The sequence below is a fragment of the Umbelopsis ramanniana genome (assembly GCF_025399195.1).
Source record: "Umbelopsis ramanniana AG unplaced genomic scaffold K450scaffold_81, whole genome shotgun sequence".
Lineage (NCBI taxonomy): Eukaryota > Fungi > Mucoromycota > Umbelopsidomycetes > Umbelopsidales > Umbelopsidaceae > Umbelopsis > Umbelopsis ramanniana.
In genome coordinates this window covers 54,747-74,919 of record NW_026252167.1, presented here as the reverse complement: position 1 = coordinate 74,919, position 20,173 = coordinate 54,747, and the positions used below count along the sequence as shown (strand labels likewise).

The following is a 20,173-nucleotide window of genomic DNA, read 5'->3' as shown; positions in this document are numbered from 1 at the left end:
CATTTATTCAGCAGTATTTAATTGCTAACAATGAGGTCAAGTGTCCATTCAATAGAACAAATTTACTTTCTTTGCTTTTGAGCCAAGAAGTCAGTGTACTCGTGGTAGGGAGCCTTGACGAAGGTGTTCTCGGTCCACATGGTGGGGTCCAAGAAGCTGTAACTGTGGCCAATGGCAGCGAAGGTGGCCTTGACGAAGTTACCAAGAGTGCGGGTGGCACCACGGGAAGAGGTGTAGCAATCGGTGACACCAGCAAGTTGAAGAACCTTCTTGGGAGTAGGAGCAGCAACGAGACCGGTACCACGGGGAGCAGGGACCAAACGAGAGATGGAAGAACCGCACTTGCCAGTAAGCTTGCAAGGAACAGTGTGGGGCTCACCAAGGGAAGATCCCCAGTAACCGCGACGAACAGGGATGACAGCGAGCTTGGCAAGGATGATGGCACCACGGATGGCAGTGGCAACTTCCTTGGAGCACTTGACACCAAGACCAACGTGACCGTTACCGTCGCCGATAACGACGAAAGCCTTGAAACGGGTGCGCTGACCAGCACGGGTCTGCTTCTGGACAGGGGTGATCTTCATAACCTCATCCTTGAGCTTGGGAAGGAAGTAATCAACAACCTGGTATTCCTTGATGGGAAGAGAGAAAAGATAGATTTCTTCAATGGTCTTGATCTTGCCATCCTTGACGAGACGACCGAGCTTGGTAACGGGAACCCTAAGGTACGAGGTAAATAAAACAAAAACATTTAGAACAGGGCACACAATGTTTCAACTTGATAGAAAGAGAAAACAAAAAAGAACTTACCACTCGTTCTTCTCTTCTTGACGACCACGACCGCGGCCACCACGACCACGACCACCACGTCCACCACGTCCGCGTCCAAATCCACCACGTCCTAAGCAAAAGGTTGAAGATGGTTAATATGATGTAGAGTAGAAGTCTCATTCAAGTTGTGAATGAGGGGTTGTAACATTCATGATCAAAACCACCATATGCTTTGTCTTTGAGTTTCGACACTACATTGTGGTGCTTTGTTTTGACAAGAGTTGGTAATGAGACAAATTACTTACTTTCGGCCGGTGCAGAGTCAGCCATGCTGTAATGAGGTAAATGTGAATGAGATTAGTTACACGTGCCCATATGTATTGCATCCTAGAGACGCCATCCAATGTTGACAATTGATGAGCGCATCCATCCATCCATCCATCCGTGCAATCCATGATGTAAATCACTCATTGCACTTTACCATCACCCTACTTACATTATATTTTCCAAAGTATGAAAAGAAGGAAGATTAGCGGGCCGTACATTCGCAATGGGTTATACCGCAACAGTGGGACTTTCCGAGTTGCACGTGATGTCTACAAAATTGAATTTTGGCATATAATCAATGTCCGGTCACCCATATACAGACAGGTAGCGCGGTGGTTATCAAAACGTTCAAAGCCCTGCCCAACATGACTTCAGATGAAGCAGATCCAGACAAGTTCACTGTCGAACAAGAACCGACAAGCAGCGACATTGTTGATGACGCTGACCAAAAGGTCAAATCCAGAGACGACACCATGGAACTTTTGACCAAATTGCTCGGTGACTACAATACTGCAGATGTAGGTGTCGATATTATGCAGTGTTCATTCTAAGCAGTGGAAAGTAGAGCTTGAGGAGACAGCATGGCTAATATTTTGATCCGCTCGCAGGATGTAATCGAAACAGAGGAAAAGGTTCGGCTCGAGTCTGACTTTGAGGATGGCCTTGACTTTTACCAAATTAGCTTTGACGAGGTGGACGGTATGTAGGAGGCAACAGTCGCGACCATTAGACAAATGTGCATAGATACTAAGATATGATGGTTCAGATCGGATATCGGCGTTCCAAGAGGATGAATTTGTCAAGGATGCTCTCGAGAAGGGAATGGATCTTCGACAGTATGCCCTACAAGTAGAGAATGAGATGCAAGAAATGCAGTCTGAGTATGAAAACGATTGTAAGTATAAGGGCTACAGTGATGGACATCGAGGTTGATACTAACGCTATTTCATCATAGACACTAACAACGTACGAGCGTTTATTGAGCTACATCAGCAATTCGAGGTAAGCAACAAGAGGGTGATAGCATGATAGATCAGACGCAGGTCGGACAATTGCGGAAGGCAGTCTTGCTAGCCAACGATAACCAGGTTACAGGGATACCTCCAAACGTACTGATTTGTGCATATCTAGGCTTCAGACGAAATTTTGGGCAATATGGAAGAAATGTTAAACGTCTTTCAGACCGATCTCGGCAATATTAGTCGAGAGATCAAGAACCTTCAGGAACGATCGACTGAAATTAACATCAAGCTGAAAAATCGAAAGGTTGATATGAGACCATAAGAATCAAGGCTATGTATAGCGTTATATGTTCAATGTTACTTACAATTTATGCTTGTTCTCAGGTCGTGGAAGGAAGACTTGGACACATTTTGGACAATGTGGTGGTAGCTCCACATATGATAAGGTACGTTGCCGTGCTTTAACATAGTCTTGGCGATTGAGGTAGCTAAATTTGCGTGCTTCATGCAGAAAAATTGTAGAGAGTGATGTGGACGAAGTATGGCTTCAGTATTTGTTGGAATTGAACAAGCGGATGCGATTTGTGAAAGCCAATCAGAACAAGCCTATTCGAGCTTTACAAGGCATTGGTCCAGAATTAGAAAAATTGCGCTTAAAGGTCAGTGTTATGCCTATGGTGGGCGAGACTAGAAGCACTTGAATGCTCACTTTTAATTCATATCGTAGGCTGCATCGACCATCCGAGACTTTTTCGTCAACAAGATCATTTCACTTCGAATACCAAATACCAATATTCAAATTTTGCAGCAATCTGTGTTTTTGAAATACAAAGCATTATACCACTTTGTCACTGAACGTCACCACGAGGCAGCCACTGAGATTCGCCAGACGTACATCAACACCATGCGATGGTACTTTTACAATCATTTTGATCGTTATCACAAGGGATTGGTGAAGCTTCAGGTATGTCCTGGATTGGCAAATTTATGATGGAGGTAGATTTTCTTGAGCAACAGTTACTAAAGGTTCTACTACTACATCATAGTCAAACATTGCCGATAAAACGGATCTTATTGGTGTAGAAGAAAGTGTAAAGAAAGGTAGTGCGGCATGAAAAAAAAAACCGTGCAGGATTGATGAACTGAATGACAGCTAACGATGAATCTTGATGGCTTGCGTAGGCGGACTGTTCAGCAGCGGCAAACCGTCAATAAGAGACAAGACCAACGTTTTTGCACTTGGCGATAGAATTGAGACGCTTCGTGCGCATGACGCTGGCGTCATTTTGGTTCATATTGCTGAAGATGAAGGCGTGGTAAGTGTTATGTTGGAGGTTTGTTCGAGTAATATTTGACTACTGACGGACATATATAATTGCAGAGATACCCATTTGAGCAATTATTTAGAAGCTTCAATCTCACATTGATTGATAATGCTAGCTCTGAATACCTCTTTATCACCGAATTTTTTGCAAACAACCAAGCCAATAATGATACGTCTAAGCTTATATTTCAGCATATTTTTACGTTAACGGAGGATGTCGGCCTGGTATGTTGATTTATATGGCCGTCGCCTTCTAGCAGCCCTTGCTTAACTCAGGCAAATCCTTTTCACCTTTTCTAACTGGCATTACTTTACAGACATTAACCAAGTCATACGTTGAACAATCTCATGATGCAGTTGGCATATTACTCTGCATTCGTATTAACACACAGCTCATGATGGAACTCCAGCGTCGTAGAGTGCCGACCATGGACAATTATTTAAACGCCACTAACATGCTTTTCTGGCCACGATACCAACACATTATGGATATGCATGTCGACAGCATACGGAAGATGGCGGCGTCCAAGTCAGTTATATCTGCCGTCAAGGACATCCATCCACATTACGTAACAAGGCGATACGCAGAATTTTCCACATCCGTACTTACACTCAATGATGGCTACGATGATTCAAATGTCACAAGCAGCTTACAGCGTCTACGCAACGAGCTCGAAGGTCTCCTGTCTCGGATGTCTAACGAACTGCCGGACACGATTCGGAAAATCGCCTTTTTAATCAATAATTACGATCTTATCGTTTCCGTTATGCAAGAGTCCGCTAATCGGGCTGTCAACGCGGAGCTAGAGCATGTGGAGCAAATTCTGGGACTTCAGAAAGCAGCGTTTGTGGAAGAGCAATTGAAACCCTTCTTTGGCGATATCATTGATTGTGTCAACAGCGTTGAACATCAAAAGAACAAGCCCAGCGATTTCAGTTCAGCTCAACTTGAAAGGATCTCGACCCAGTTTGCTCAGACATGGCGGCAGTCTCTTAGTGCCATCAACACCTCGGTCATTCAATACTTTTCCAACTTCAAAAACGGAACTACCGTCCTTCATGCTGCTCTAGGGCAATTAATCGTGTATTATACGAAATTCATCGACTTGTTGGAAAAGAGATACTCCGGACAAACTCAAGGTTCTACCGCCACAGGAGGTACGTTAGGTATTGCCGGTTGGAAGGTTCAGCCGGTCGGTGTACAAACGGTCATGGTGGCAGTCAAAAGCTTTAGATCAACATTTTAGAAAACTTCGTTGGTTTTTTAACCTAGGCAAAAAAACAAATAAATAACACCCCCTTTTTTTTCTTTCAATATTGGGGCCACACAGTTGATGTGAGATGGTACCATTACACGTTTTCCTCAAAGCAGGTCTTGTTTTGTTTGTTAATTCTTTTGTGGTGTCGCACATATCCTCAAAGAGTGGGGTATGAAAACAAATCGGTGTAACGGTAAATTATAGTATTGATTATCTTATCTGCACAAATGACACATGAAAATACCGACAATCTAAATGCATTCCAGTATAATTAAAGAGTATATATTTTTTCTTTTATTGTAACAAGATATTACAAAGGATCAATACACGTGATGGTGCTATGAGGGTATATAAACAAAACTATGCTCCAGGCTAAGTTACGTAATGGTGTAGACGATTGGGGTAAGTTAGAAAAAAAATTTGAGAGATGGGGGAAAATAGTAATAGGAACACAAGTAGGACGGAAATTTGGATTGGGTATTTTACAAATCATGAGTGGGTGGTTTGAGCGAGGAATCTTTTGGGATATTATTGGCCATCGGCTAGCAGTTCAAACCGAAGGCGACTTGTTTGGTCCAGTTGGAAATGGTCAACGCGCTTATGCAGATAAGTCCTTGGTCGCAATGGACAAACGATTTTTCGCGACCTCATCATGTTCATCTCCGCGACAATCATACGAAGATGATCAGGATTGGCTCTGATGTCTCGGTTGTACCTTGGAGGGAGCACAGATTTAACGACGGAGGATTCTTTTTCGCTTGGTTGTGACCAATATGCAGAATCGCCATCATCCTCGCATGCAGCATCAGCTATGGGGGTGGTGGCAGGTTCTTTGATGTATGTACCGGTCGAAAACAGCTTCAAAGGAGCACGAAGCAGACTGGCTGCGTCACGTAATGCAGTCGTGAAATCATTTGCAGTTTCTTCTTGGGATGATTTTGCATTGCTATAATGATCCTGTAATAATCGTGACAATAAAGCAATAGAGGTGCTTTGTGGGGCTACAACAGGTGCAACGGCATCCAGATGTGATATTAGAGCATGCGTCGACTGGGGAGGAGAGACCAGTGGTAAGGTCAATTTCGCGGCTGCGGACGTTGGTGGAGACTCAGTGGAAAAGGTAGATAAGAACGACGTAAATGACGACGGTGGTGATATTGAAAATTTTGAGAACATAGATGGCGATAGCGACATATCATCTGAATTTGGAGATGTTGAATAGATGTCTTGTTCGTTGTCTTCCGCAGTAGGCTGATGATGATACCAACAAAAAAAAAATACAGAGAAGAGGAGAGAAAAATTTAGTTAGTCACAGGTTCATTTTCGTGATGTAGAAAAAAGACTAATCTTTGTAACCAGTCGTGGTAAAAAAAAAAAAAAAATCTCTATCAACTAGAGGACGTGTACCAAGTATCACTCCCTAAGATCACTGATAGCAAGACATACATGCCCCCTTTCCCATTCCCCATGAAATCGAATTGAGGAAAATAAAATGCGGTTTAATTACCTCTGACAAATGTTTGGTTATCGTGAGAGTCGTGGTTGAAGATCGTCTTCGTCGTGGTATGATGCCGTAGGGGGTTGGGGTGTTGTTGGTCATGGTTTTGACCATTTTCTTGTATGTTTCATTGGAATCAGCATTGACTTGGACGGTACAAGGGGCTAAACAGGAAACGGTGTTTGGCATGTAAGAAGTGAAAGAAAGAAGAAGAAGCGGAAGAAAAGGCAAGTCTACGGAATAAGATAACGGAATTGGAGAGTTAAGCTCTTTGCTCTCCCCCCCAAGCCAACAAGACATCATATGGACAGACTTTCCTATTTCGGAGTCATCACCCCCGCCGATGACAACCAATCAGGCTCAATTCAGTAGACAATTTAAAGTTCTTCAGGGTTTTGGTGTGAGGTGAGTTACGGAATTGGTAACAAACACTTTTTAGCAAAGAGCTGTTGCCTTATATTGCTTATCGCCACCCGTGATGAGCATGACGTTTGCTTCCGAAAAGGATGCAAGGCAACAAGAAAAAGGCAAATGTCTAGGAAGATAAGGCGCTTGGAACTGACACCGCGCAGCTTGTCAGCTGTACCTACCGACCACCATGCCGCAACAAGTAAGTTGTCGCGAAAGAAGTACAAAAAGCCTTATTCGCTCTAATGTTACATCAATACAGGGTGCAGAGGGTACACGAACACTTGTGTTGCGGCAAAGAAATGCATTGGCGCACTACGATAAGGCAGGGGTGGTGAAGCCATCGGCTGCAGAGCGCGGATTTTAGAGTGATAAGAAATTGGGGGGAGGGACAAAGGCAGTAAAGCGAAGCCATATGGATTCTTGTTATGCTTTGATTCGGCAAAGTGGTGCCTCACATTGGTAAGCCGGAAATCAGGCTATAGGTAATTAGATAGGATATCCCCATGGAGAGGCTGAGTCTCAAAGACACCTCCTCCTTCCAAGTGGCGAGTCAGCTGAATGTTGGCAAGGAAGTCAACACCAGTTCAATATCTCGTGCTGTATTATTAGAACACAATAATGATCAGAACACACGGTATCGCAACCACCCACCCACTAATATTTTTCTCTAGTAGTGTCGTATAAACATAAAATAATAAAATAAAATAAAAAAAATTTTTTTAATCAAGCCGTAGATTACGGTCGGCAAATTTTTTAGCGCCTATCCGTGATAACGTTAGCACCGCCTTTCAGCCCTGGTTGAATTCTTTACAAGTAGTTATGAATTTACGATATGTTCATTGAATCATTACCAACGGCCTGACCAGATCATGACTTGGACATATTGAGGCCACCCCGTAAAAATAATAATTTTAATGTCGTGGGAAGGAAAATCATTATCACCTTTGCTTCGATTTTCTCTGGCCTCCCCTTAGTCATAAAAATGGGACATCTCCCATGATCATAGAAACCTAGCATGGTGTCCAGTGTGCCCGTCACAATGACCAATTTGGAAGGTGGGTTATCCAACATCATGGGTTGCTGATATGCAAATCGTCTCTGTTGGCATCACTCAAAACAGGAACAGGGTATGATCGGTTACTCCACATCCGGTCAAAATGAAGAAGGGGGGTACAGACAGTCAATGAAGGCTGCTGCCATAAAAAACAAAAACTTTATTCACAGATATTTTAGGGCTTTAGGTACTTTTTAAAGGATAAGGAGGGAATTTTTTACTAGTGGTGGTTTTTTGTAGGGGATCATTCACGACTCGCTGGTAACCTCACCATCTGCCCAGTTTGCCACTCTCGAAAAACTTCTTTGGCCTCTTCAGGTCGTCTATGTTTCATGTGAACCTTGATAATAGCATTGTACATTGATTGTAAAGGTCTAACATTGTAGATGCGCTGCATCAATTGCATGATTTGATAGGCTGCTCCAGCTCGTCCTTGCTTGAGGGCCTCATGTCTGACAAGGTAGTTGAATGTGACTACGTTTGGCTTGATACCCGTACTTTCCATATCGAAGAAGATCTTCTTGGCCGTAGCAATTTGTCCGTATTGACAGCACCAACGAATAAGAGCATTGTAGACATGGATATCGCTTTTGACTTTATACTGTGGCATCATATTTCGATAAATATGCATCATCCCTTCAATATTGCCAGTAGTTCCATGAGCATCAATCAACGAAGTGAATGTCGCGGTTGAAGGCTTCACACTGTTGTTCTGAGCAATACTGGAGAGGAAGGATGAACTGGCCATCTTGGCTTGCACAAATACATCGGCAAATAAGTTGTCCATCTTGACCAAGTCGCCAGAAGCTCCATGAGCTTTCAATAGGGTATCGTATGTAAAAGTGTTGGGCATGACATTGGCATTTCGCATGCTGTCCAAGATTTCAAATGCCTTGGAAGATTGGCCTCCTCTAACTGCTGCGTACATGTATAAGTTGTAAGAGTAAATGTTGGGGGTGTTTGCTCTGTTGAGTTCTTGCCAAATTCTTGAGCATGTAGCAAAATCCCGAGCACGTCCAAAGAACTTCAACATGTGATTGTAATCTCGGACATCTATGGAAACCCCAGTCGCCTTCATTTTGTCGTAAATATGGAAAAGTCGCTCCTTAACCACCTCCATTTCCTTGGTAGTGTACGCCTTCTTGTTCTTGGGCTTGAGAGACTGGAATGTGAGTGAATGTAACTCCGTTGATAGAGACTTGAGCTCATCTGATGCCTCCAATTCGTTATATTTCTTCCAGATTGTGTTCGGATTGCGGGTTCGAAGAGCTTGCAAAATTGTGCTCTGAGGCTTATTCTCTGAAGCCGAAGCTAAAGCATACTTGTCAAAAGCATGGCGACTGGAGTAGAGTCTATAAGCTTTTTTACAGGAAGGGCTCAGGCTATGCACCCGATTACCGACCAAGAATGTGCGTTTGAATAGTGCGTTACTTGCCATGGCCGAGCACTTTTTGGAGAAAAAAAAGGGCGAGAAGTAACCTCAAAAAAAAAATCCCCGGTCCCACTAAATGTGGTGACGTCGTCAATATTCGGGTGCCTGGCGGTGGCTTATTGCTCTGCTTTTCACTGCCGCCCTGGCTGGCTGACTTTTTTGTGCCATCTCATTTTTTGGACTGCCCAGGCCAAAGTTTCGTGTAAGGGTTATGGTTGGCCACTCGAGCTTTAGACTATTGTCGAGAGCACTATTATCGACTCCAAATGTTCAACTCTACCATCAGAGCCATAAACCTATATCATTCCTCAAACCAGTCTCCCCATTCACACTTTATTTAAAGCATTCTCCGTCGTTACGGCACTTTATACAAAAACCCGCCGTCAGCCTTGGCCTCAAACAACACTACACACAAAAAGCCCAAGTAGTTAGCGAGAAAAAGGAAGAAGACACAGCCCCCATAAAATACAATAGTTGGCTGGATCGCTTGCCGCCAAAGCTATCCCCTTATGTATATCTGACTCGCATGGATAAACCAATTGGAACATGGTTGTTGTACTGGCCGTGTGGTAAGCTTTAATTTCATTGATTCTATATTTGCTGTATCAAACAAAATTATAACCTCGCTTGAAACCAATATTAGCTTGGAGCATATCAATGGCGACCTATGCGAATAATCTCCCGCTGTCACAATCAGTGTATATGCTTGGTCTTTTCGGCGCAGGCGCTATTATCATGCGTGGTGCAGGCTGTACCATCAATGATCTTTGGGACCGAGATATTGACGACAAGGTTAGTCACCATTTGAATTTTTCAAATGGAAAGGACCCACGATGTGTCAATCGCATTCTTATGAATCTTTTATAGGTTGAGCGTACTAAGGTTAGACCCATTGCATCGGGAGCTATCACGCCAAAGCAGGGAATTGCTTTTCTCGGACTCCAACTTTCTGCTGGTCTTGCCATTCTGACACAATTAAACACATACAGGTACTTTTTTATAACGTCTACGGTAGGCTATTGAGCTACATTCAAACCTTTCAATCCAAACATTTAGTATTCTGCTAGGTGCTTCTTCTCTGTCTTTGGTGGTCACATATCCGCTCATGAAGCGTATCACGTATTGGCCACAGGTGGTGTTGGGATTAGCATTTAACTGGGGTGCCTTGCTTGGATGGTCAGCTATGACAGGTGCATGCGATCTGTCAGTTGTTGGACCTCTTTATGCTGGAGGTGTTGCCTGGACTCTTGTCTACGATACTATTTACGCTCATCAGGATAAGAAGGATGATATTAAGATCGGCGTCAAGTCAACTGCATTGCGATTTGGTGAAAATACCAACAAATGGCTGACGCTGTTTTCTGGTAGCTTTGTGTCCATGACAGCTCTTGCCGGTTACATGAACGGTCAAGGCCTTCCTTTCTACACATTGAGCGTCTTTGGAACGGCCGCACATCTCGCTTGGCAACTTAGAACTGTAGACTATAACAATCCTGCTGATTGTTGGAAGAAATTTAAAAGCAATACTTGGACTGGTGCCTTGTTGTGGTCAGGCATTGTCGCTGATAGTATGTGGACATCCATGCAAACCGGAGCTATCTAGAAGCCAGCGAACTGTGCGATTTCTGCATTTCTAATAAATGTACTTTTCATAAAATTTTGTGTGCTAGAACACGTATGCCCTCATTCAATTACAAATAACTGTATGAGCTCTAATCTGTAAAGAGTAACTGTAAAGAGTAACCTACCCCTGTCCATAGTAGAAACGCGACTGATCAAAGGTAAATTTGCCAAAAGTGCAATTTTTCCAAGCTTCCTCAAGCATTTCTCTTATACAGAGGTTTTTTTCTTTAAGATTAAAATAGTGAACGTCCTTCACCACTCATCAACCCTCTCCATAAGTGTAGTACTTCGTTCAAGTCATTGTGCCATCATCTCAAATAACAGTCACGCGTACACATTTTGGAGAGAGAGACGCACACACTCGTTGTCAGTGAGGCCATACTCTAATACCAAAATACAATGCTGCTTACACGCAGCTGGAATCCTATACGGAAGGGTCTCGTTACAGAGCGCACTTGGCGTGCCCTCGCGACTCCAGCAGTAAGGCATTACGTCGGTTTGGCACCACAGTCGTCTTCCACTGAAAATGCTCGGTATTCCATGGCTGATCCAGCTGAAAATGGTCCTCGAAACACCATTAATGCCGTTACTTCTGGTATTTGCTTTAATTTAATCATCACCATGTTTCAATTCGCACGTCTCTAACTCGGTCGCCGCAGGACTTGGAGCAACTGGCAAATCTGAACCTGAATTTAACATTGTCTCGACAGGTGTTGGTAAGTAACGCACCAACCCCGATAACAGCAAACTTGAAGAGTGCGTTTTTCAATTTATTAATTATGTGTGGCTTTAGGTTCGTTGCTGATGGTCAAGGTATTGTCGCAGAAACGTGGGATGGAGTGTCCTGGAAATGCATGCGACTAAAATTTTTGTTAACAGTTACCTCCCGACACCGATATCACTGCTGCAACTGGAACCGCCGTTGGATCCTCTAACCAGGTTTGTTAACAGATACCCGCTTTTTATTTTTACTGTTACTAATGGTGATCACTATTCAGGTATTTTCTAAATTGACTTTGGACGGTGGCAGCATCAGTGCTGTTTCCAGAAGAGCTCTTGGCGATAAGGCATTCCGCCAAAAGGTAAGTTCTTGTGCTAGGAAACTTCAATAATCGTGAATGAAAGAGAGAGTATAACCTTTGATCCAATTATAAAGTATGAAACACGTCAAGAATATGGTGATGTTTTGCTAGCTCCCAGCACAATTGGAGAAATCGCAATCATCAATATCAACGGCAGCACAGAGTACGCCATGCGACGAGACGCATTCCTTGCAAAAACTTCACGAGTTTCAGTAGAACTTGGCTTTAGCGGATTAAAAGGCAAAGAAACGGTAAATCATCCAAAAATAACGAAAGCACATGGGCGATAAGATTGTCATTTGAGTTTTGGATATCTAATGCCTGGATTCTACCATTTGTAGGGTGTCATCCAACGGATTGCACACAAAGTTAGAGGTCCCGGTACTATTGCCATATCTCATTACGGAGGATTATATCGTATCGTTTTGGAGGAAAATGAAGAATATCTAGTCAATCCTAGGTTAGTGCGGGTCATGTGGGATCGGTCTACTTTGATACAGCAAGGAGTTAATTGTACTGACTTGGCACTGTTCACATCGCAAACAGTCACTTGGTAGCATGGGATACGCGTACAGCTCCAACGAAATTATATAGAGCCAAACCAGCCATTCCATCGCCAAGGTCACGTCTTCGCCGCTATCACGTTTTCCGCAATATCGTAGATAGTCCTTCTATGCAGTCGTCTTTGCAATTTTGGGACGGTGTCTTTAGACAGACCCGCAACTGGGTACTTGGTGCGCCGGTAAGCCGAATTTCGAAACTGATTGGCAACTGATTTCAAACCCTCTTTTCTTATGATGCTGTGAACGGTAGGATTTTGTACGCATGAAAGGTCCAGGCGACTTCTATCTCTCGTCCCGAGTGGAACCTCGTTTTGCCAAGTCACGATTGTAAGGATGCTTTCATCATTCGTCCTATTGTCAATAAGGATCTAATTTTACTGAATCGCGTACTTTATTTTATTTTTATTCGGGGCTAGACTCAATGCCATTAGTCAAGCAGATGATTCCGTCGATCAAGCCATGTCACAAGCAGCTATCTTCCCCACTGGTGCCGCACCACCTAAAGATCCTAAGAAGCCCCACTTGGGATATGCCACTGAGAAATCCAGCAATGGAGAAATCACATACTATGCAAGCGTTGGCGGCAATGGCCGTGTATCTTTTACTCCTGCTAGACAACTTAAAGTCAACTCAGCGGAAGATAGCACATCAAGCTTATGATGCGTTGACCTCTGATGTCAAAGTGGATGTCTTTGTTAGCGGAACTTTAAATTTATAAGAATAAAACCTCGCATTCATCGGCATGGAACACTTGTTGTTCTTTACCCATGTCTACACTCCTTAACAGATTGCAAGAACTTGTTGCTGGCTCAACAGTTCCATACCTCTCCTTCAACCGTGATGTTGTTGATAAAGTAGGCAAAACTACTGGTCTTCTCGTCGCTACCTATGTAATCACCACGGCAAGTAATAGCACTATTAACATAGCACTTTATCGTACGTCGCTAATCTTATAGCCATCATAGAGGATTTATAGTGCTTTCTTTGGACCGCTATCTAAATATCCTGGTCCTTTCCTTGCAAAGTTCGTCAACTGGGGTGACGGTCACTATGATTCCCCTGCTGGGACAAGGTAGATAACATATTTTTTCAGAACCCCGAAAACACATTGGTTATTCACCCTTCAATTAGATTTGAAAAACTTATTAAGCTTCATAAAAAGTATGGACATATCGTTCGAATTGCTCGAAAGCAAATTAGCGTTAGCGATAAAGGTAACGTATCTCGTCATATTCACCGGACTGCGTACATCGACGCTGGGAGGCTGACAGCCCATTAGATATGATTCAACAGATTCTGGTCAAGGACGATCTACCAAAAGCATATAACTATGAGGCCTATCAACGTAAGTCGTTGCAATTTTCGGCATTATCTGTGATTCTCCTTGGCCAAGGACTTACGCAAATACTCAATTGCTATCTCTATTTAATTTGCAGTCGATGGCCACCCTACAATGTTCGATACCACAGATAAAGAATTTCACAAGTCAAGAAGAAGAATTCTCTCTCCAGCTTTCTCACTTCGGTACATTGGATCCATGGAACCTCTGATGCGCTCCACTACCACGCATCTAGAGGTCGCCTTGAGTAAATCAATCAACGAAGCAAATGCCGAAGGTCGAGAGTATGCCGAAATTGATTTGTGGATGATGCTACAACACTATGCAATCGTAAGTGTAACACGTGTATATGCACGCGATATTGAGCATATGCTGGATGATATTGAAATACATCGACTATAGGATATCATCGGTTTAGCCGCCTTTGGTACAGAATTTAATATGGTCACTACTGGTCATCATCCCTTGCCTGAAGTCATTACCGATCGTCTAAAATTTACTAGTTTTGTAAGTGTATGCCTTCTTTACATGTCTCATATTAGTTGTATCACAGCTAACAAGTTCATACTAGATTGGTTTACATCCAAAAATTAGTAAATGGATTCCAAAGAAACAACATCCTTTCTTGGTTACCTTTATGAAAGATGTCATCCAAAACCGAATTGACTCTGGTGAAAAGCGCCAAGATATCCTCGATTTCTTGATTGGAACACTTTACACCAAGTCAGAGGACGATCGACTCCAAATAGAAGATATCATCAATGAAGTTGTCCTCTTTTTGATTGCTGGTAGCGAAACCACTTCCAACACTATGGGATTCCTGTTCATGGAGATGTTCAAAAACCCACATGTTTATGAAGAGCTTCGAAATGAAATTGATGCTATTGAAATGGAGGAAGGACAAACCGTCCTCAATAATAGCCAAGTTAAGTCTCTGCCTTACTTGAATGCAGTCATCGAGGAAACTCTACGATTTCATCCCGCCAATCCAGGTGGTGCTCCCAGAAGAACTGTGAGCGACATAACCCTGGTGGGAAATCATTTTGTTCCCAAAAATGTTAGTGATCCCTTGTAATGAACTTTGTTTACCCATGAACCAAGCCGCTAAATCCAGTTCAAAACAGACTACAGTTATTGCTATGGGTATGGTTGCCCAGACACACCCTGACTACTGGGAAGAGGCTGACCGATTTATGCCAGAAAGATGGCTAGATCCAGTCAAAGCAAAGGAATATGCAATGGCCTGGTTCCCTTTTTCTGCAGGGTTTGTATTTTGTAGCGTTTATGTTTGCATGAACCTTCCGTTGCGTGACTGACTATTGAATTATAATTCATAGATCTCGAAATTGCATTGGAAAAGCTTTTAGTCTCCAAGAAATGCGTATTTGCGTTGCTAATCTCGTTAAGAAATTTGAATTTCTTCCCATTGAATCGTCCATGGAAGACGCAAAGGATAGACGACAATTCGTAACCCTGGGTATTGCTAAGAACACCTTCAAGGTTCGCGCAGTCTTGCGAACATAAATCATTATACTTAAACTCAATCTTTATATCGTCCCCATTCCATTCTCACCTTTTTATCATATGGCTTTTCTTATATTCTTATTCTCAAGTTCAAAGACAATAAACCCATTTTGAAACTCCGGAGCGATGGACAGTAAAGCCGCGACGGAAACTCGGTAGTGGTACAACCGAAAGCGCTCAGTCTCTCTTGCACAAATCATGACGCGGCTTTTCGCCTTTATTTGACTCTATTCCCGCACTTTCTCTTCTCGCATATCTGTTCGAGTTTTGCAAATTCAAAGATTGCCAATGTCGATTTCTATGGCTTTGGATCAGATTAAGGACGTCGTTAAGGGTGCCGACACCAAGACCACAGCCCTTGCAATAACAGCCGCCACTGCAGGTTGGTGGGCAGTGGTAAGTACCCGATGGCGTTTGTGACTTTACTCGTACGGCATTCTCATCTCAACACAATGCACCATAGCAACGGCTCTACGAAGCAGCAACTGGGCCATTGACAGCCGTACCTGGCAAATTTTATGGCCGATTGATCGATATTCCTTATGCGGCGCTGGATGTTCCTTATGGGCACAGGTACATTTGACTATCCTCCACAGCCTATTACCTAATATACGATTCTGACTGTGAGATTGATAGATTCTTGAACATGCGCGCCCTTCACGACAAGTATGGCCCTGTCGTGCGCATCTCACGAACTGTGCTGTCTGTTGCGGACAAGGACATGTTGAAGCAGGTTTTGGTCACGGATGATTTGAGGAAAGGCACTGTATATGACAACACGGCATGTAAGAAACTGATACTTGTATGAAGGAGAGGGGTATACTATGAGAAAACTTGGAAAGTAATGTGTCATATTGCTTCGTCTAGTTGGCAAGCCCAATATGTTCAACTTGACCGATAGAGCAGCCCATCGCCACACTAGACGTGTGATATCGCCTGCTTTCTCCATTCGATATCTAGCTGGTCTGGAACCGTTGCTGGAATCTGTCATTGATGATATGGTTGAAAAGGTGGAAGGAGACATCAGCGCGGCTGAAGCTAGCGGAAACCCTGAAGCTGTCATTGATCTTTGGCATTTGACACAAGCCGTTGCGCTGGATGCCATGGGCGAATGCGCTTTTGGAGAAACGTTTGGTATGATCAAAAATGGCTCCCATCCTTTGCCCAAAAGACTTACTGAAGGTGTACGCCGTGGCTCCATTGTAAGTACAATACTGGACTAAGTATTGAAAGGCACCTTTGTCCGCATTCTGATGTCGTTTTTGTTTTGATGGGATAGTTCTTCACCAATGGTTTCTTGGGCAAATTGGTCAAAATGTCGGGCATCAAGATGGCAGATCCATATATCGTTAACGTCAGTGTCATATCTCAGTATCATCGATAGGCTGCAAATATTCCCACTCACTCATAATATCCATCTCTATACAGTTCATGAAGGATGTGATCCACAAGCGAATGACTGCTGAAGCTCCTAGAAAGGATATTTTGCAGATCTTGATCGACGCTGCCAAAAGTGAAAAGTCTTCTGAACAACTTTCAGAAAATAGTGTCATGGGCGAAACCATGCTTTTCCTCTTTGCCGGAGCGGAGACCACATCCAACAGTGCAGCATTTGCGTTGATCGCTCTCTTGCAAGAGCGCGAGAAGTTCGAAAAGTTGCGAGAGGAAGTGGATACTTTGGAGTATAATGACGACAACAAAAATTTCTCCTATGAATCGCTCAAGAATGCCGCCTATTTGAATGCTGTCATCAATGAAACTCTTAGACTACGTCCTGTCACAGCTGCCGGTTTGGAAAGAATTGCAGAGCAAGATTTCGTGCTTGGACAAAGCTATCATATTCCCAAGGGCGTACGTAATTTGCTAATTTTTTTTTGGGCAACCTGAACACCCCATTCTCATACCTTGATTTTTCAGACCACAATTTTAGCCAATATGTACGTCGCCCATATGAACCCAGAGTACTTTGACGAACCCGAGCTATTCAAGCCGGAAAGATGGTTGGAAGGATACGAACCTGCTCCGGCTGTGGATGCATTTTATCCTTTCTCTGCAGGGTAAATACAATAGACGAAGGGCAGTGAAAAAAAAAAACCGGCTTTTCGCATCAACTAAATCCTATTTCCTAACAGATCCCGAAACTGCATTGGCAAAAACTTTGCTCTCCAGGAGATGCGCCTTGTAATTGCTACTTTGATCAAGAAGTTTGATTTTGATACGATACCAGAAAGCATGAAAGATGCAGAAGATATTCGTCACTTCATTACTTTGACCATTTGGAAAGATTCTTTCAAGGCAAAGGTTTCAAGAAGAAAAGATCTTTAGTGCCTATAAGTGAACGTTCCTTAGTAGCCATATCAACCGTAGCCTATCTATATTCATACAATACAGTACAGATATATTAACAAAAGTTTTTTTTTTATTGTCAATTCACATTTACAGCATAACAGTTCAACCTTATATTAAAGATATTTAGCATTGACTGCCGTATTTCTTCTTTCTGCCTTCGTGAGCTGGGTGATCCAACTTGTGAGCATGTTGAATAGGGTCAGTCTTTTGAGCAAAGACTTCAGCATCAAAGCCGCTCTCACTTGCAGCTAGCGTTTCAACAGACCAAATGATGTCAGACAGGACGGTATCAACCAGATCCTGACTGAAAGATTCTCTGACGACGATGCGGAGAATTTCAATATTTTCTTCGTTAGGTGGAAGGGGATAGTTGGGGATGATCCAACCACGGGTACGCAACAAGGTTGACACAGCAGCTTGCTTCACGTGAGGGTTCTCGCGCTTGAAATCGTCAGTCAGCTTGAATGCGATAACAGGTAAAGCTTCATTGTACTCTGTAATGCCCTTGACTGACTCCTTGATGGCATCGAGACCGCTTGCTCGCTCATATCCAAAAACGCCCTTAGCGCGATGCATATCTGATACTAAATCGAAATAGCCGCAGTTTTCCAAAGCGCGTGACAGCAATTTGGCGTTGTGCATATCATTCTTGATGATAGAGGTATAGCCTTGTCGACCCAGTCTGACAAAATTGTAATATTGAGCAATCTGCACGGGAATGAAATTTTAGTCAATGTCCGTTTTTTCCCCACCTGTCTTTAAGCTGCGAAAGTAAATCTTACCATGAAGCAGGCAGGACGAGAGAAGTTGAGTGTGTAAGTTTGCTCCGAGGCACCCAAGTAAGTAAGAGTGAAGATGAGTTCTTTAGGTAAAAAGTCTTCATTTTTCCAGAGCACCCATCCGACACCGGCGTAGGCGAGACCGAATTTGTGACCAGAGGTATTAATGGACTTGACTCTGGGAACATCAAAACTCCATTTGAGCTTAGGGAATGCAAAGGGTGCTACGAAACCACCGCTAGCAGCATCAACGTGAATAGGAATGTCCCAGCCCTTCTCTTCTTGGACTCTGTCCAACTCCTTGGACATGCCTTCAACGTCTTCGAAATGGCCAGTGTAAGTGCTACCGAGGATGACATATACACCGATGGTGTTCTCATCGCAAGCTTCAGCTGCCTTCTTGATATCCAGGCAATGATGGCTTTCGGCCGAGACAGGGATCAAACGGCATTCAACATCAAAGTACCGAGCAAACTTCTCGAGAGCGACTTGTGCATTGTTTCCCATAATGATGTTAGGTCTGGAAGTATCCTTTCCTGCAGCCTTTTGCCTTGCTTGCCAGCGCTTCTTCATAGCGAGACCACCAAGTTGCACAGCTTCAGAGGATCCGATGGTGGCAGTTCCTACGGCTCCCTTACTCTTCCACATATCTCCAATGATGGAAATGCATCTAGCGTGGATCTTCATTGTAGCTGGGTACTCGTCCTATTTAAGAGTGTGGTGGTTAGAAATTTATCCGGTGGTCCATATACTATTCAAAAGTTTCTTTCTTACTTGATCTGAAAGGTTCTTGCTGATATTTTCCATGATGAGTTTGTCGGCTTCTGGCTCCATCCAAGTATGGACTAATCATACCATGATGTCAATATATCAGTAAGCCAAGGTGCATTAGTATTCTCGAGATGTCCTTACCAAATGATGCCAAGTTCATATTAGGTCTTCCATCAAGCTCCAGTTCATCATGGATGAGCTGGTATGCAGCTTGTGCTTCGGTACTTTGTTCAGGCAGCTTGAACTTTGGGATCCCCTCAGTAGCATAACGCGAGCCATAAGCCAAGGTAGTAACGTGCTTGCCTCTGTCGGTGTGGTTCCTGACAGGGGACTCTTGAGCGTGTTTCATAATTTCATCGGAATCAACGTGTTTGTGAAGCATTTTGGTATGTGAGTGAACGGTTAGGTGGTTCTTATGAAGTAGATGAAAGGGTAAGCTAATGCTCGCTTTTATACTGCAATGCGAAACCTATTTTTTCCCTATTTGGAAACTCAGCGTGTCGCTCAACATGATGTAAGGGGAGAAATCGACACTACCAACGCCGAGAACCTTCGCAGATTATTGATATTGGATAAGATACCGCTCCCGCCAAGATCAATATTGTTGGAAGTCTTGATATCACTACAGATCGATATTCTTGTTCTACACTACAAACCTCATGTTTGCCAAACTATCTTTCTTCCTTGCGTACAAAATGACCTTCAGCTTCGGCAACGAGGGTACCCTATGTCCCAAGGGGATACTCTTTACAGATAATCCATACATTTCACATCACACTCCTCATACGCCTCTTAAAGTGCCCTGTTTGTATATTGACAGTCAAAGTCGGCTTCAAAGCAACTAGGCCCGACTGTTTTTCTATTTTGAGGTAATTTCCTTAAGTCCGTCCGAAATTACGTAGCTTATTGTTCGGTAAGACAGAGGTTCTGTTCGAAAAGTTGGACAAATAAGTAGTAAATAAGACAGAAAAAGATATACTGCATGGGTTTAAACCTTCAAAAGAAACATTCGATTTTGGTGTCATTCGTTAGCAACGTGCGCAGTGGGAAACTAGCGAGGATGCCATTGGATAGCGTTGTATTTATACGACAAAGCTAAGAAAAA

The 20,173-nt window shown here is 43.3% G+C and overlaps 9 protein-coding genes across 9 annotated transcripts; 5 read left to right on the top strand and 4 right to left on the bottom strand.

The window, feature by feature from the left end:
- On the bottom strand, positions 1–1,268 carry K450DRAFT_260532 (uncharacterized protein). The gene is made up of 3 exons (XM_051592174.1): positions 1,077–1,268; positions 811–901; positions 1–720 (listed from the first exon to the last, which is right to left on the bottom strand). The coding sequence occupies exons 1-3, from the start codon at positions 1,099–1,101 to the stop codon at positions 63–65; spliced, it is 774 nt and encodes a 257-aa protein (XP_051440729.1). The 5' UTR covers positions 1,102–1,268; the 3' UTR covers positions 1–62.
- A 159-nt stretch (positions 1,269–1,427) lies between these two features.
- Positions 1,428–4,719, top strand: K450DRAFT_260513 (uncharacterized protein). Its single transcript, XM_051592173.1, has 12 exons — positions 1,428–1,616; positions 1,707–1,797; positions 1,865–1,993; positions 2,054–2,100; positions 2,230–2,364; positions 2,445–2,506; positions 2,572–2,719; positions 2,788–3,024; positions 3,107–3,161; positions 3,243–3,376; positions 3,442–3,609; positions 3,702–4,719. Exons 1-12 carry the CDS (start codon positions 1,464–1,466, stop codon positions 4,629–4,631), a joined length of 2,289 nt encoding a protein of 762 aa, XP_051440728.1. The 5' UTR covers positions 1,428–1,463; the 3' UTR covers positions 4,632–4,719.
- A 250-nt stretch (positions 4,720–4,969) lies between these two features.
- On the bottom strand, positions 4,970–6,302 carry K450DRAFT_260508 (uncharacterized protein). Its single transcript, XM_051592172.1, has 2 exons — positions 6,151–6,302; positions 4,970–5,894 (listed from the first exon to the last, which is right to left on the bottom strand). Exons 1-2 carry the CDS (start codon positions 6,253–6,255, stop codon positions 5,172–5,174), a joined length of 828 nt encoding a protein of 275 aa, XP_051440727.1. The 5' UTR covers positions 6,256–6,302; the 3' UTR covers positions 4,970–5,171.
- A 1,408-nt stretch (positions 6,303–7,710) lies between these two features.
- On the bottom strand, positions 7,711–9,071 carry K450DRAFT_260507 (uncharacterized protein). The gene has a single exon (XM_051592171.1). It carries the CDS (start codon positions 9,042–9,044, stop codon positions 7,851–7,853), a length of 1,194 nt encoding a protein of 397 aa, XP_051440726.1. The 5' UTR covers positions 9,045–9,071; the 3' UTR covers positions 7,711–7,850.
- Positions 9,072–9,115: 44 nt separating this feature from the next.
- On the top strand, positions 9,116–10,716 carry K450DRAFT_260504 (uncharacterized protein). Its single transcript, XM_051592170.1, has 4 exons — positions 9,116–9,607; positions 9,682–9,830; positions 9,906–10,027; positions 10,095–10,716. The coding sequence occupies exons 1-4, from the start codon at positions 9,250–9,252 to the stop codon at positions 10,639–10,641; spliced, it is 1,176 nt and encodes a 391-aa protein (XP_051440725.1). The 5' UTR covers positions 9,116–9,249; the 3' UTR covers positions 10,642–10,716.
- Positions 10,717–10,781: 65 nt separating this feature from the next.
- Positions 10,782–12,717, top strand: K450DRAFT_260498 (uncharacterized protein). Its single transcript, XM_051592169.1, has 9 exons — positions 10,782–10,819; positions 10,946–11,256; positions 11,321–11,377; positions 11,455–11,474; positions 11,541–11,600; positions 11,660–11,743; positions 11,818–11,994; positions 12,085–12,203; positions 12,290–12,717. The coding sequence occupies exons 2-9, from the start codon at positions 11,061–11,063 to the stop codon at positions 12,516–12,518; spliced, it is 942 nt and encodes a 313-aa protein (XP_051440724.1). The 5' UTR covers positions 10,782–10,819; positions 10,946–11,060; the 3' UTR covers positions 12,519–12,717.
- On the top strand, positions 12,576–15,292 carry K450DRAFT_260494 (uncharacterized protein). Its single transcript, XM_051592168.1, has 10 exons — positions 12,576–12,633; positions 12,723–13,208; positions 13,272–13,378; positions 13,438–13,520; positions 13,586–13,651; positions 13,743–13,975; positions 14,048–14,152; positions 14,217–14,702; positions 14,770–14,909; positions 14,983–15,292. Exons 2-10 carry the CDS (start codon positions 13,074–13,076, stop codon positions 15,167–15,169), a joined length of 1,542 nt encoding a protein of 513 aa, XP_051440723.1. The 5' UTR covers positions 12,576–12,633; positions 12,723–13,073; the 3' UTR covers positions 15,170–15,292.
- A 286-nt stretch (positions 15,293–15,578) lies between these two features.
- Positions 15,579–17,568, top strand: K450DRAFT_260489 (uncharacterized protein). Its single transcript, XM_051592167.1, has 6 exons — positions 15,579–15,954; positions 16,037–16,371; positions 16,449–16,523; positions 16,598–17,020; positions 17,087–17,226; positions 17,302–17,568. The coding sequence occupies exons 1-6, from the start codon at positions 15,816–15,818 to the stop codon at positions 17,492–17,494; spliced, it is 1,305 nt and encodes a 434-aa protein (XP_051440722.1). The 5' UTR covers positions 15,579–15,815; the 3' UTR covers positions 17,495–17,568.
- On the bottom strand, positions 17,301–19,672 carry K450DRAFT_260483 (uncharacterized protein). The gene is made up of 4 exons (XM_051592166.1): positions 19,210–19,672; positions 19,072–19,142; positions 18,301–19,002; positions 17,301–18,226 (listed from the first exon to the last, which is right to left on the bottom strand). The coding sequence occupies exons 1-4, from the start codon at positions 19,448–19,450 to the stop codon at positions 17,642–17,644; spliced, it is 1,599 nt and encodes a 532-aa protein (XP_051440721.1). The 5' UTR covers positions 19,451–19,672; the 3' UTR covers positions 17,301–17,641.
- Between the last annotated feature and the right edge of the window lie 501 nt (positions 19,673–20,173).

Bases quoted from the DNA above. Each gene is read 5' to 3' on its own strand.
- K450DRAFT_260513 (XM_051592173.1), top strand. From the start codon at position 1,464: ATGACTTCAGATGAAGCAGATCCAGACAAGTTCACTGTCGAACAAGAA. The intron at 2,101-2,229 runs GTAAGCAACAAG...GTGCATATCTAG, and splicing joins AGCTACATCAGCAATTCGAG to GCTTCAGACGAAATTTTGGG. The intron at 3,377-3,441 runs GTAAGTGTTATG...ATATAATTGCAG, and splicing joins TTGCTGAAGATGAAGGCGTG to AGATACCCATTTGAGCAATT.
- K450DRAFT_260508 (XM_051592172.1), bottom strand. From the start codon at position 6,255: ATGGTCAAAACCATGACCAACAACACCCCAACCCCCTACGGCATCATA. The intron at 5,895-6,150 runs GTAATTAAACCG...TATCATCATCAG, and splicing joins TAACCAAACATTTGTCAGAG to CCTACTGCGGAAGACAACGA.
- K450DRAFT_260498 (XM_051592169.1), top strand. From the start codon at position 11,061: ATGCTGCTTACACGCAGCTGGAATCCTATACGGAAGGGTCTCGTTACA. The intron at 11,257-11,320 runs GTATTTGCTTTA...CGGTCGCCGCAG, and splicing joins CATTAATGCCGTTACTTCTG to GACTTGGAGCAACTGGCAAA. The intron at 11,995-12,084 runs GTAAATCATCCA...TACCATTTGTAG, and splicing joins GATTAAAAGGCAAAGAAACG to GGTGTCATCCAACGGATTGC.
- K450DRAFT_260532 (XM_051592174.1), bottom strand. From the start codon at position 1,101: ATGGCTGACTCTGCACCGGCCGAAA. The intron at 902-1,076 runs GTAAGTAATTTG...CCTTTTGCTTAG, and splicing joins TGACTCTGCACCGGCCGAAA to GACGTGGTGGATTTGGACGC. The intron at 721-810 runs GTAAGTTCTTTT...CTCGTACCTTAG, and splicing joins CAAGAAGAGAAGAACGAGTG to GGTTCCCGTTACCAAGCTCG.
- K450DRAFT_260504 (XM_051592170.1), top strand. From the start codon at position 9,250: ATGGTTGGCCACTCGAGCTTTAGACTATTGTCGAGAGCACTATTATCG. The intron at 9,831-9,905 runs GTTAGTCACCAT...AATCTTTTATAG, and splicing joins ACCGAGATATTGACGACAAG to GTTGAGCGTACTAAGGTTAG. The intron at 10,028-10,094 runs GTACTTTTTTAT...CCAAACATTTAG, and splicing joins ACACAATTAAACACATACAG to TATTCTGCTAGGTGCTTCTT.
- K450DRAFT_260483 (XM_051592166.1), bottom strand. From the start codon at position 19,450: ATGCTTCACAAACACGTTGATTCCGATGAAATTATGAAACACGCTCAA. The intron at 19,143-19,209 runs GTAAGGACATCT...TGGTATGATTAG, and splicing joins TATGAACTTGGCATCATTTG to TCCATACTTGGATGGAGCCA. The intron at 18,227-18,300 runs GTAAGATTTACT...ATTCCCGTGCAG, and splicing joins CTCGTCCTGCCTGCTTCATG to ATTGCTCAATATTACAATTT.
- K450DRAFT_260489 (XM_051592167.1), top strand. From the start codon at position 15,816: ATGCGCGCCCTTCACGACAAGTATGGCCCTGTCGTGCGCATCTCACGA. The intron at 16,372-16,448 runs GTAAGTACAATA...TTGATGGGATAG, and splicing joins GTGTACGCCGTGGCTCCATT to TTCTTCACCAATGGTTTCTT. The intron at 17,021-17,086 runs GTACGTAATTTG...TTGATTTTTCAG, and splicing joins GCTATCATATTCCCAAGGGC to ACCACAATTTTAGCCAATAT.
- K450DRAFT_260494 (XM_051592168.1), top strand. From the start codon at position 13,074: ATGTCTACACTCCTTAACAGATTGCAAGAACTTGTTGCTGGCTCAACA. The intron at 13,209-13,271 runs GCAAGTAATAGC...TAGCCATCATAG, and splicing joins CTACCTATGTAATCACCACG to AGGATTTATAGTGCTTTCTT. The intron at 13,379-13,437 runs GTAGATAACATA...CCCTTCAATTAG, and splicing joins GATTCCCCTGCTGGGACAAG to ATTTGAAAAACTTATTAAGC.
- K450DRAFT_260507 (XM_051592171.1), bottom strand. From the start codon at position 9,044: ATGGCAAGTAACGCACTATTCAAACGCACATTCTTGGTCGGTAATCGG.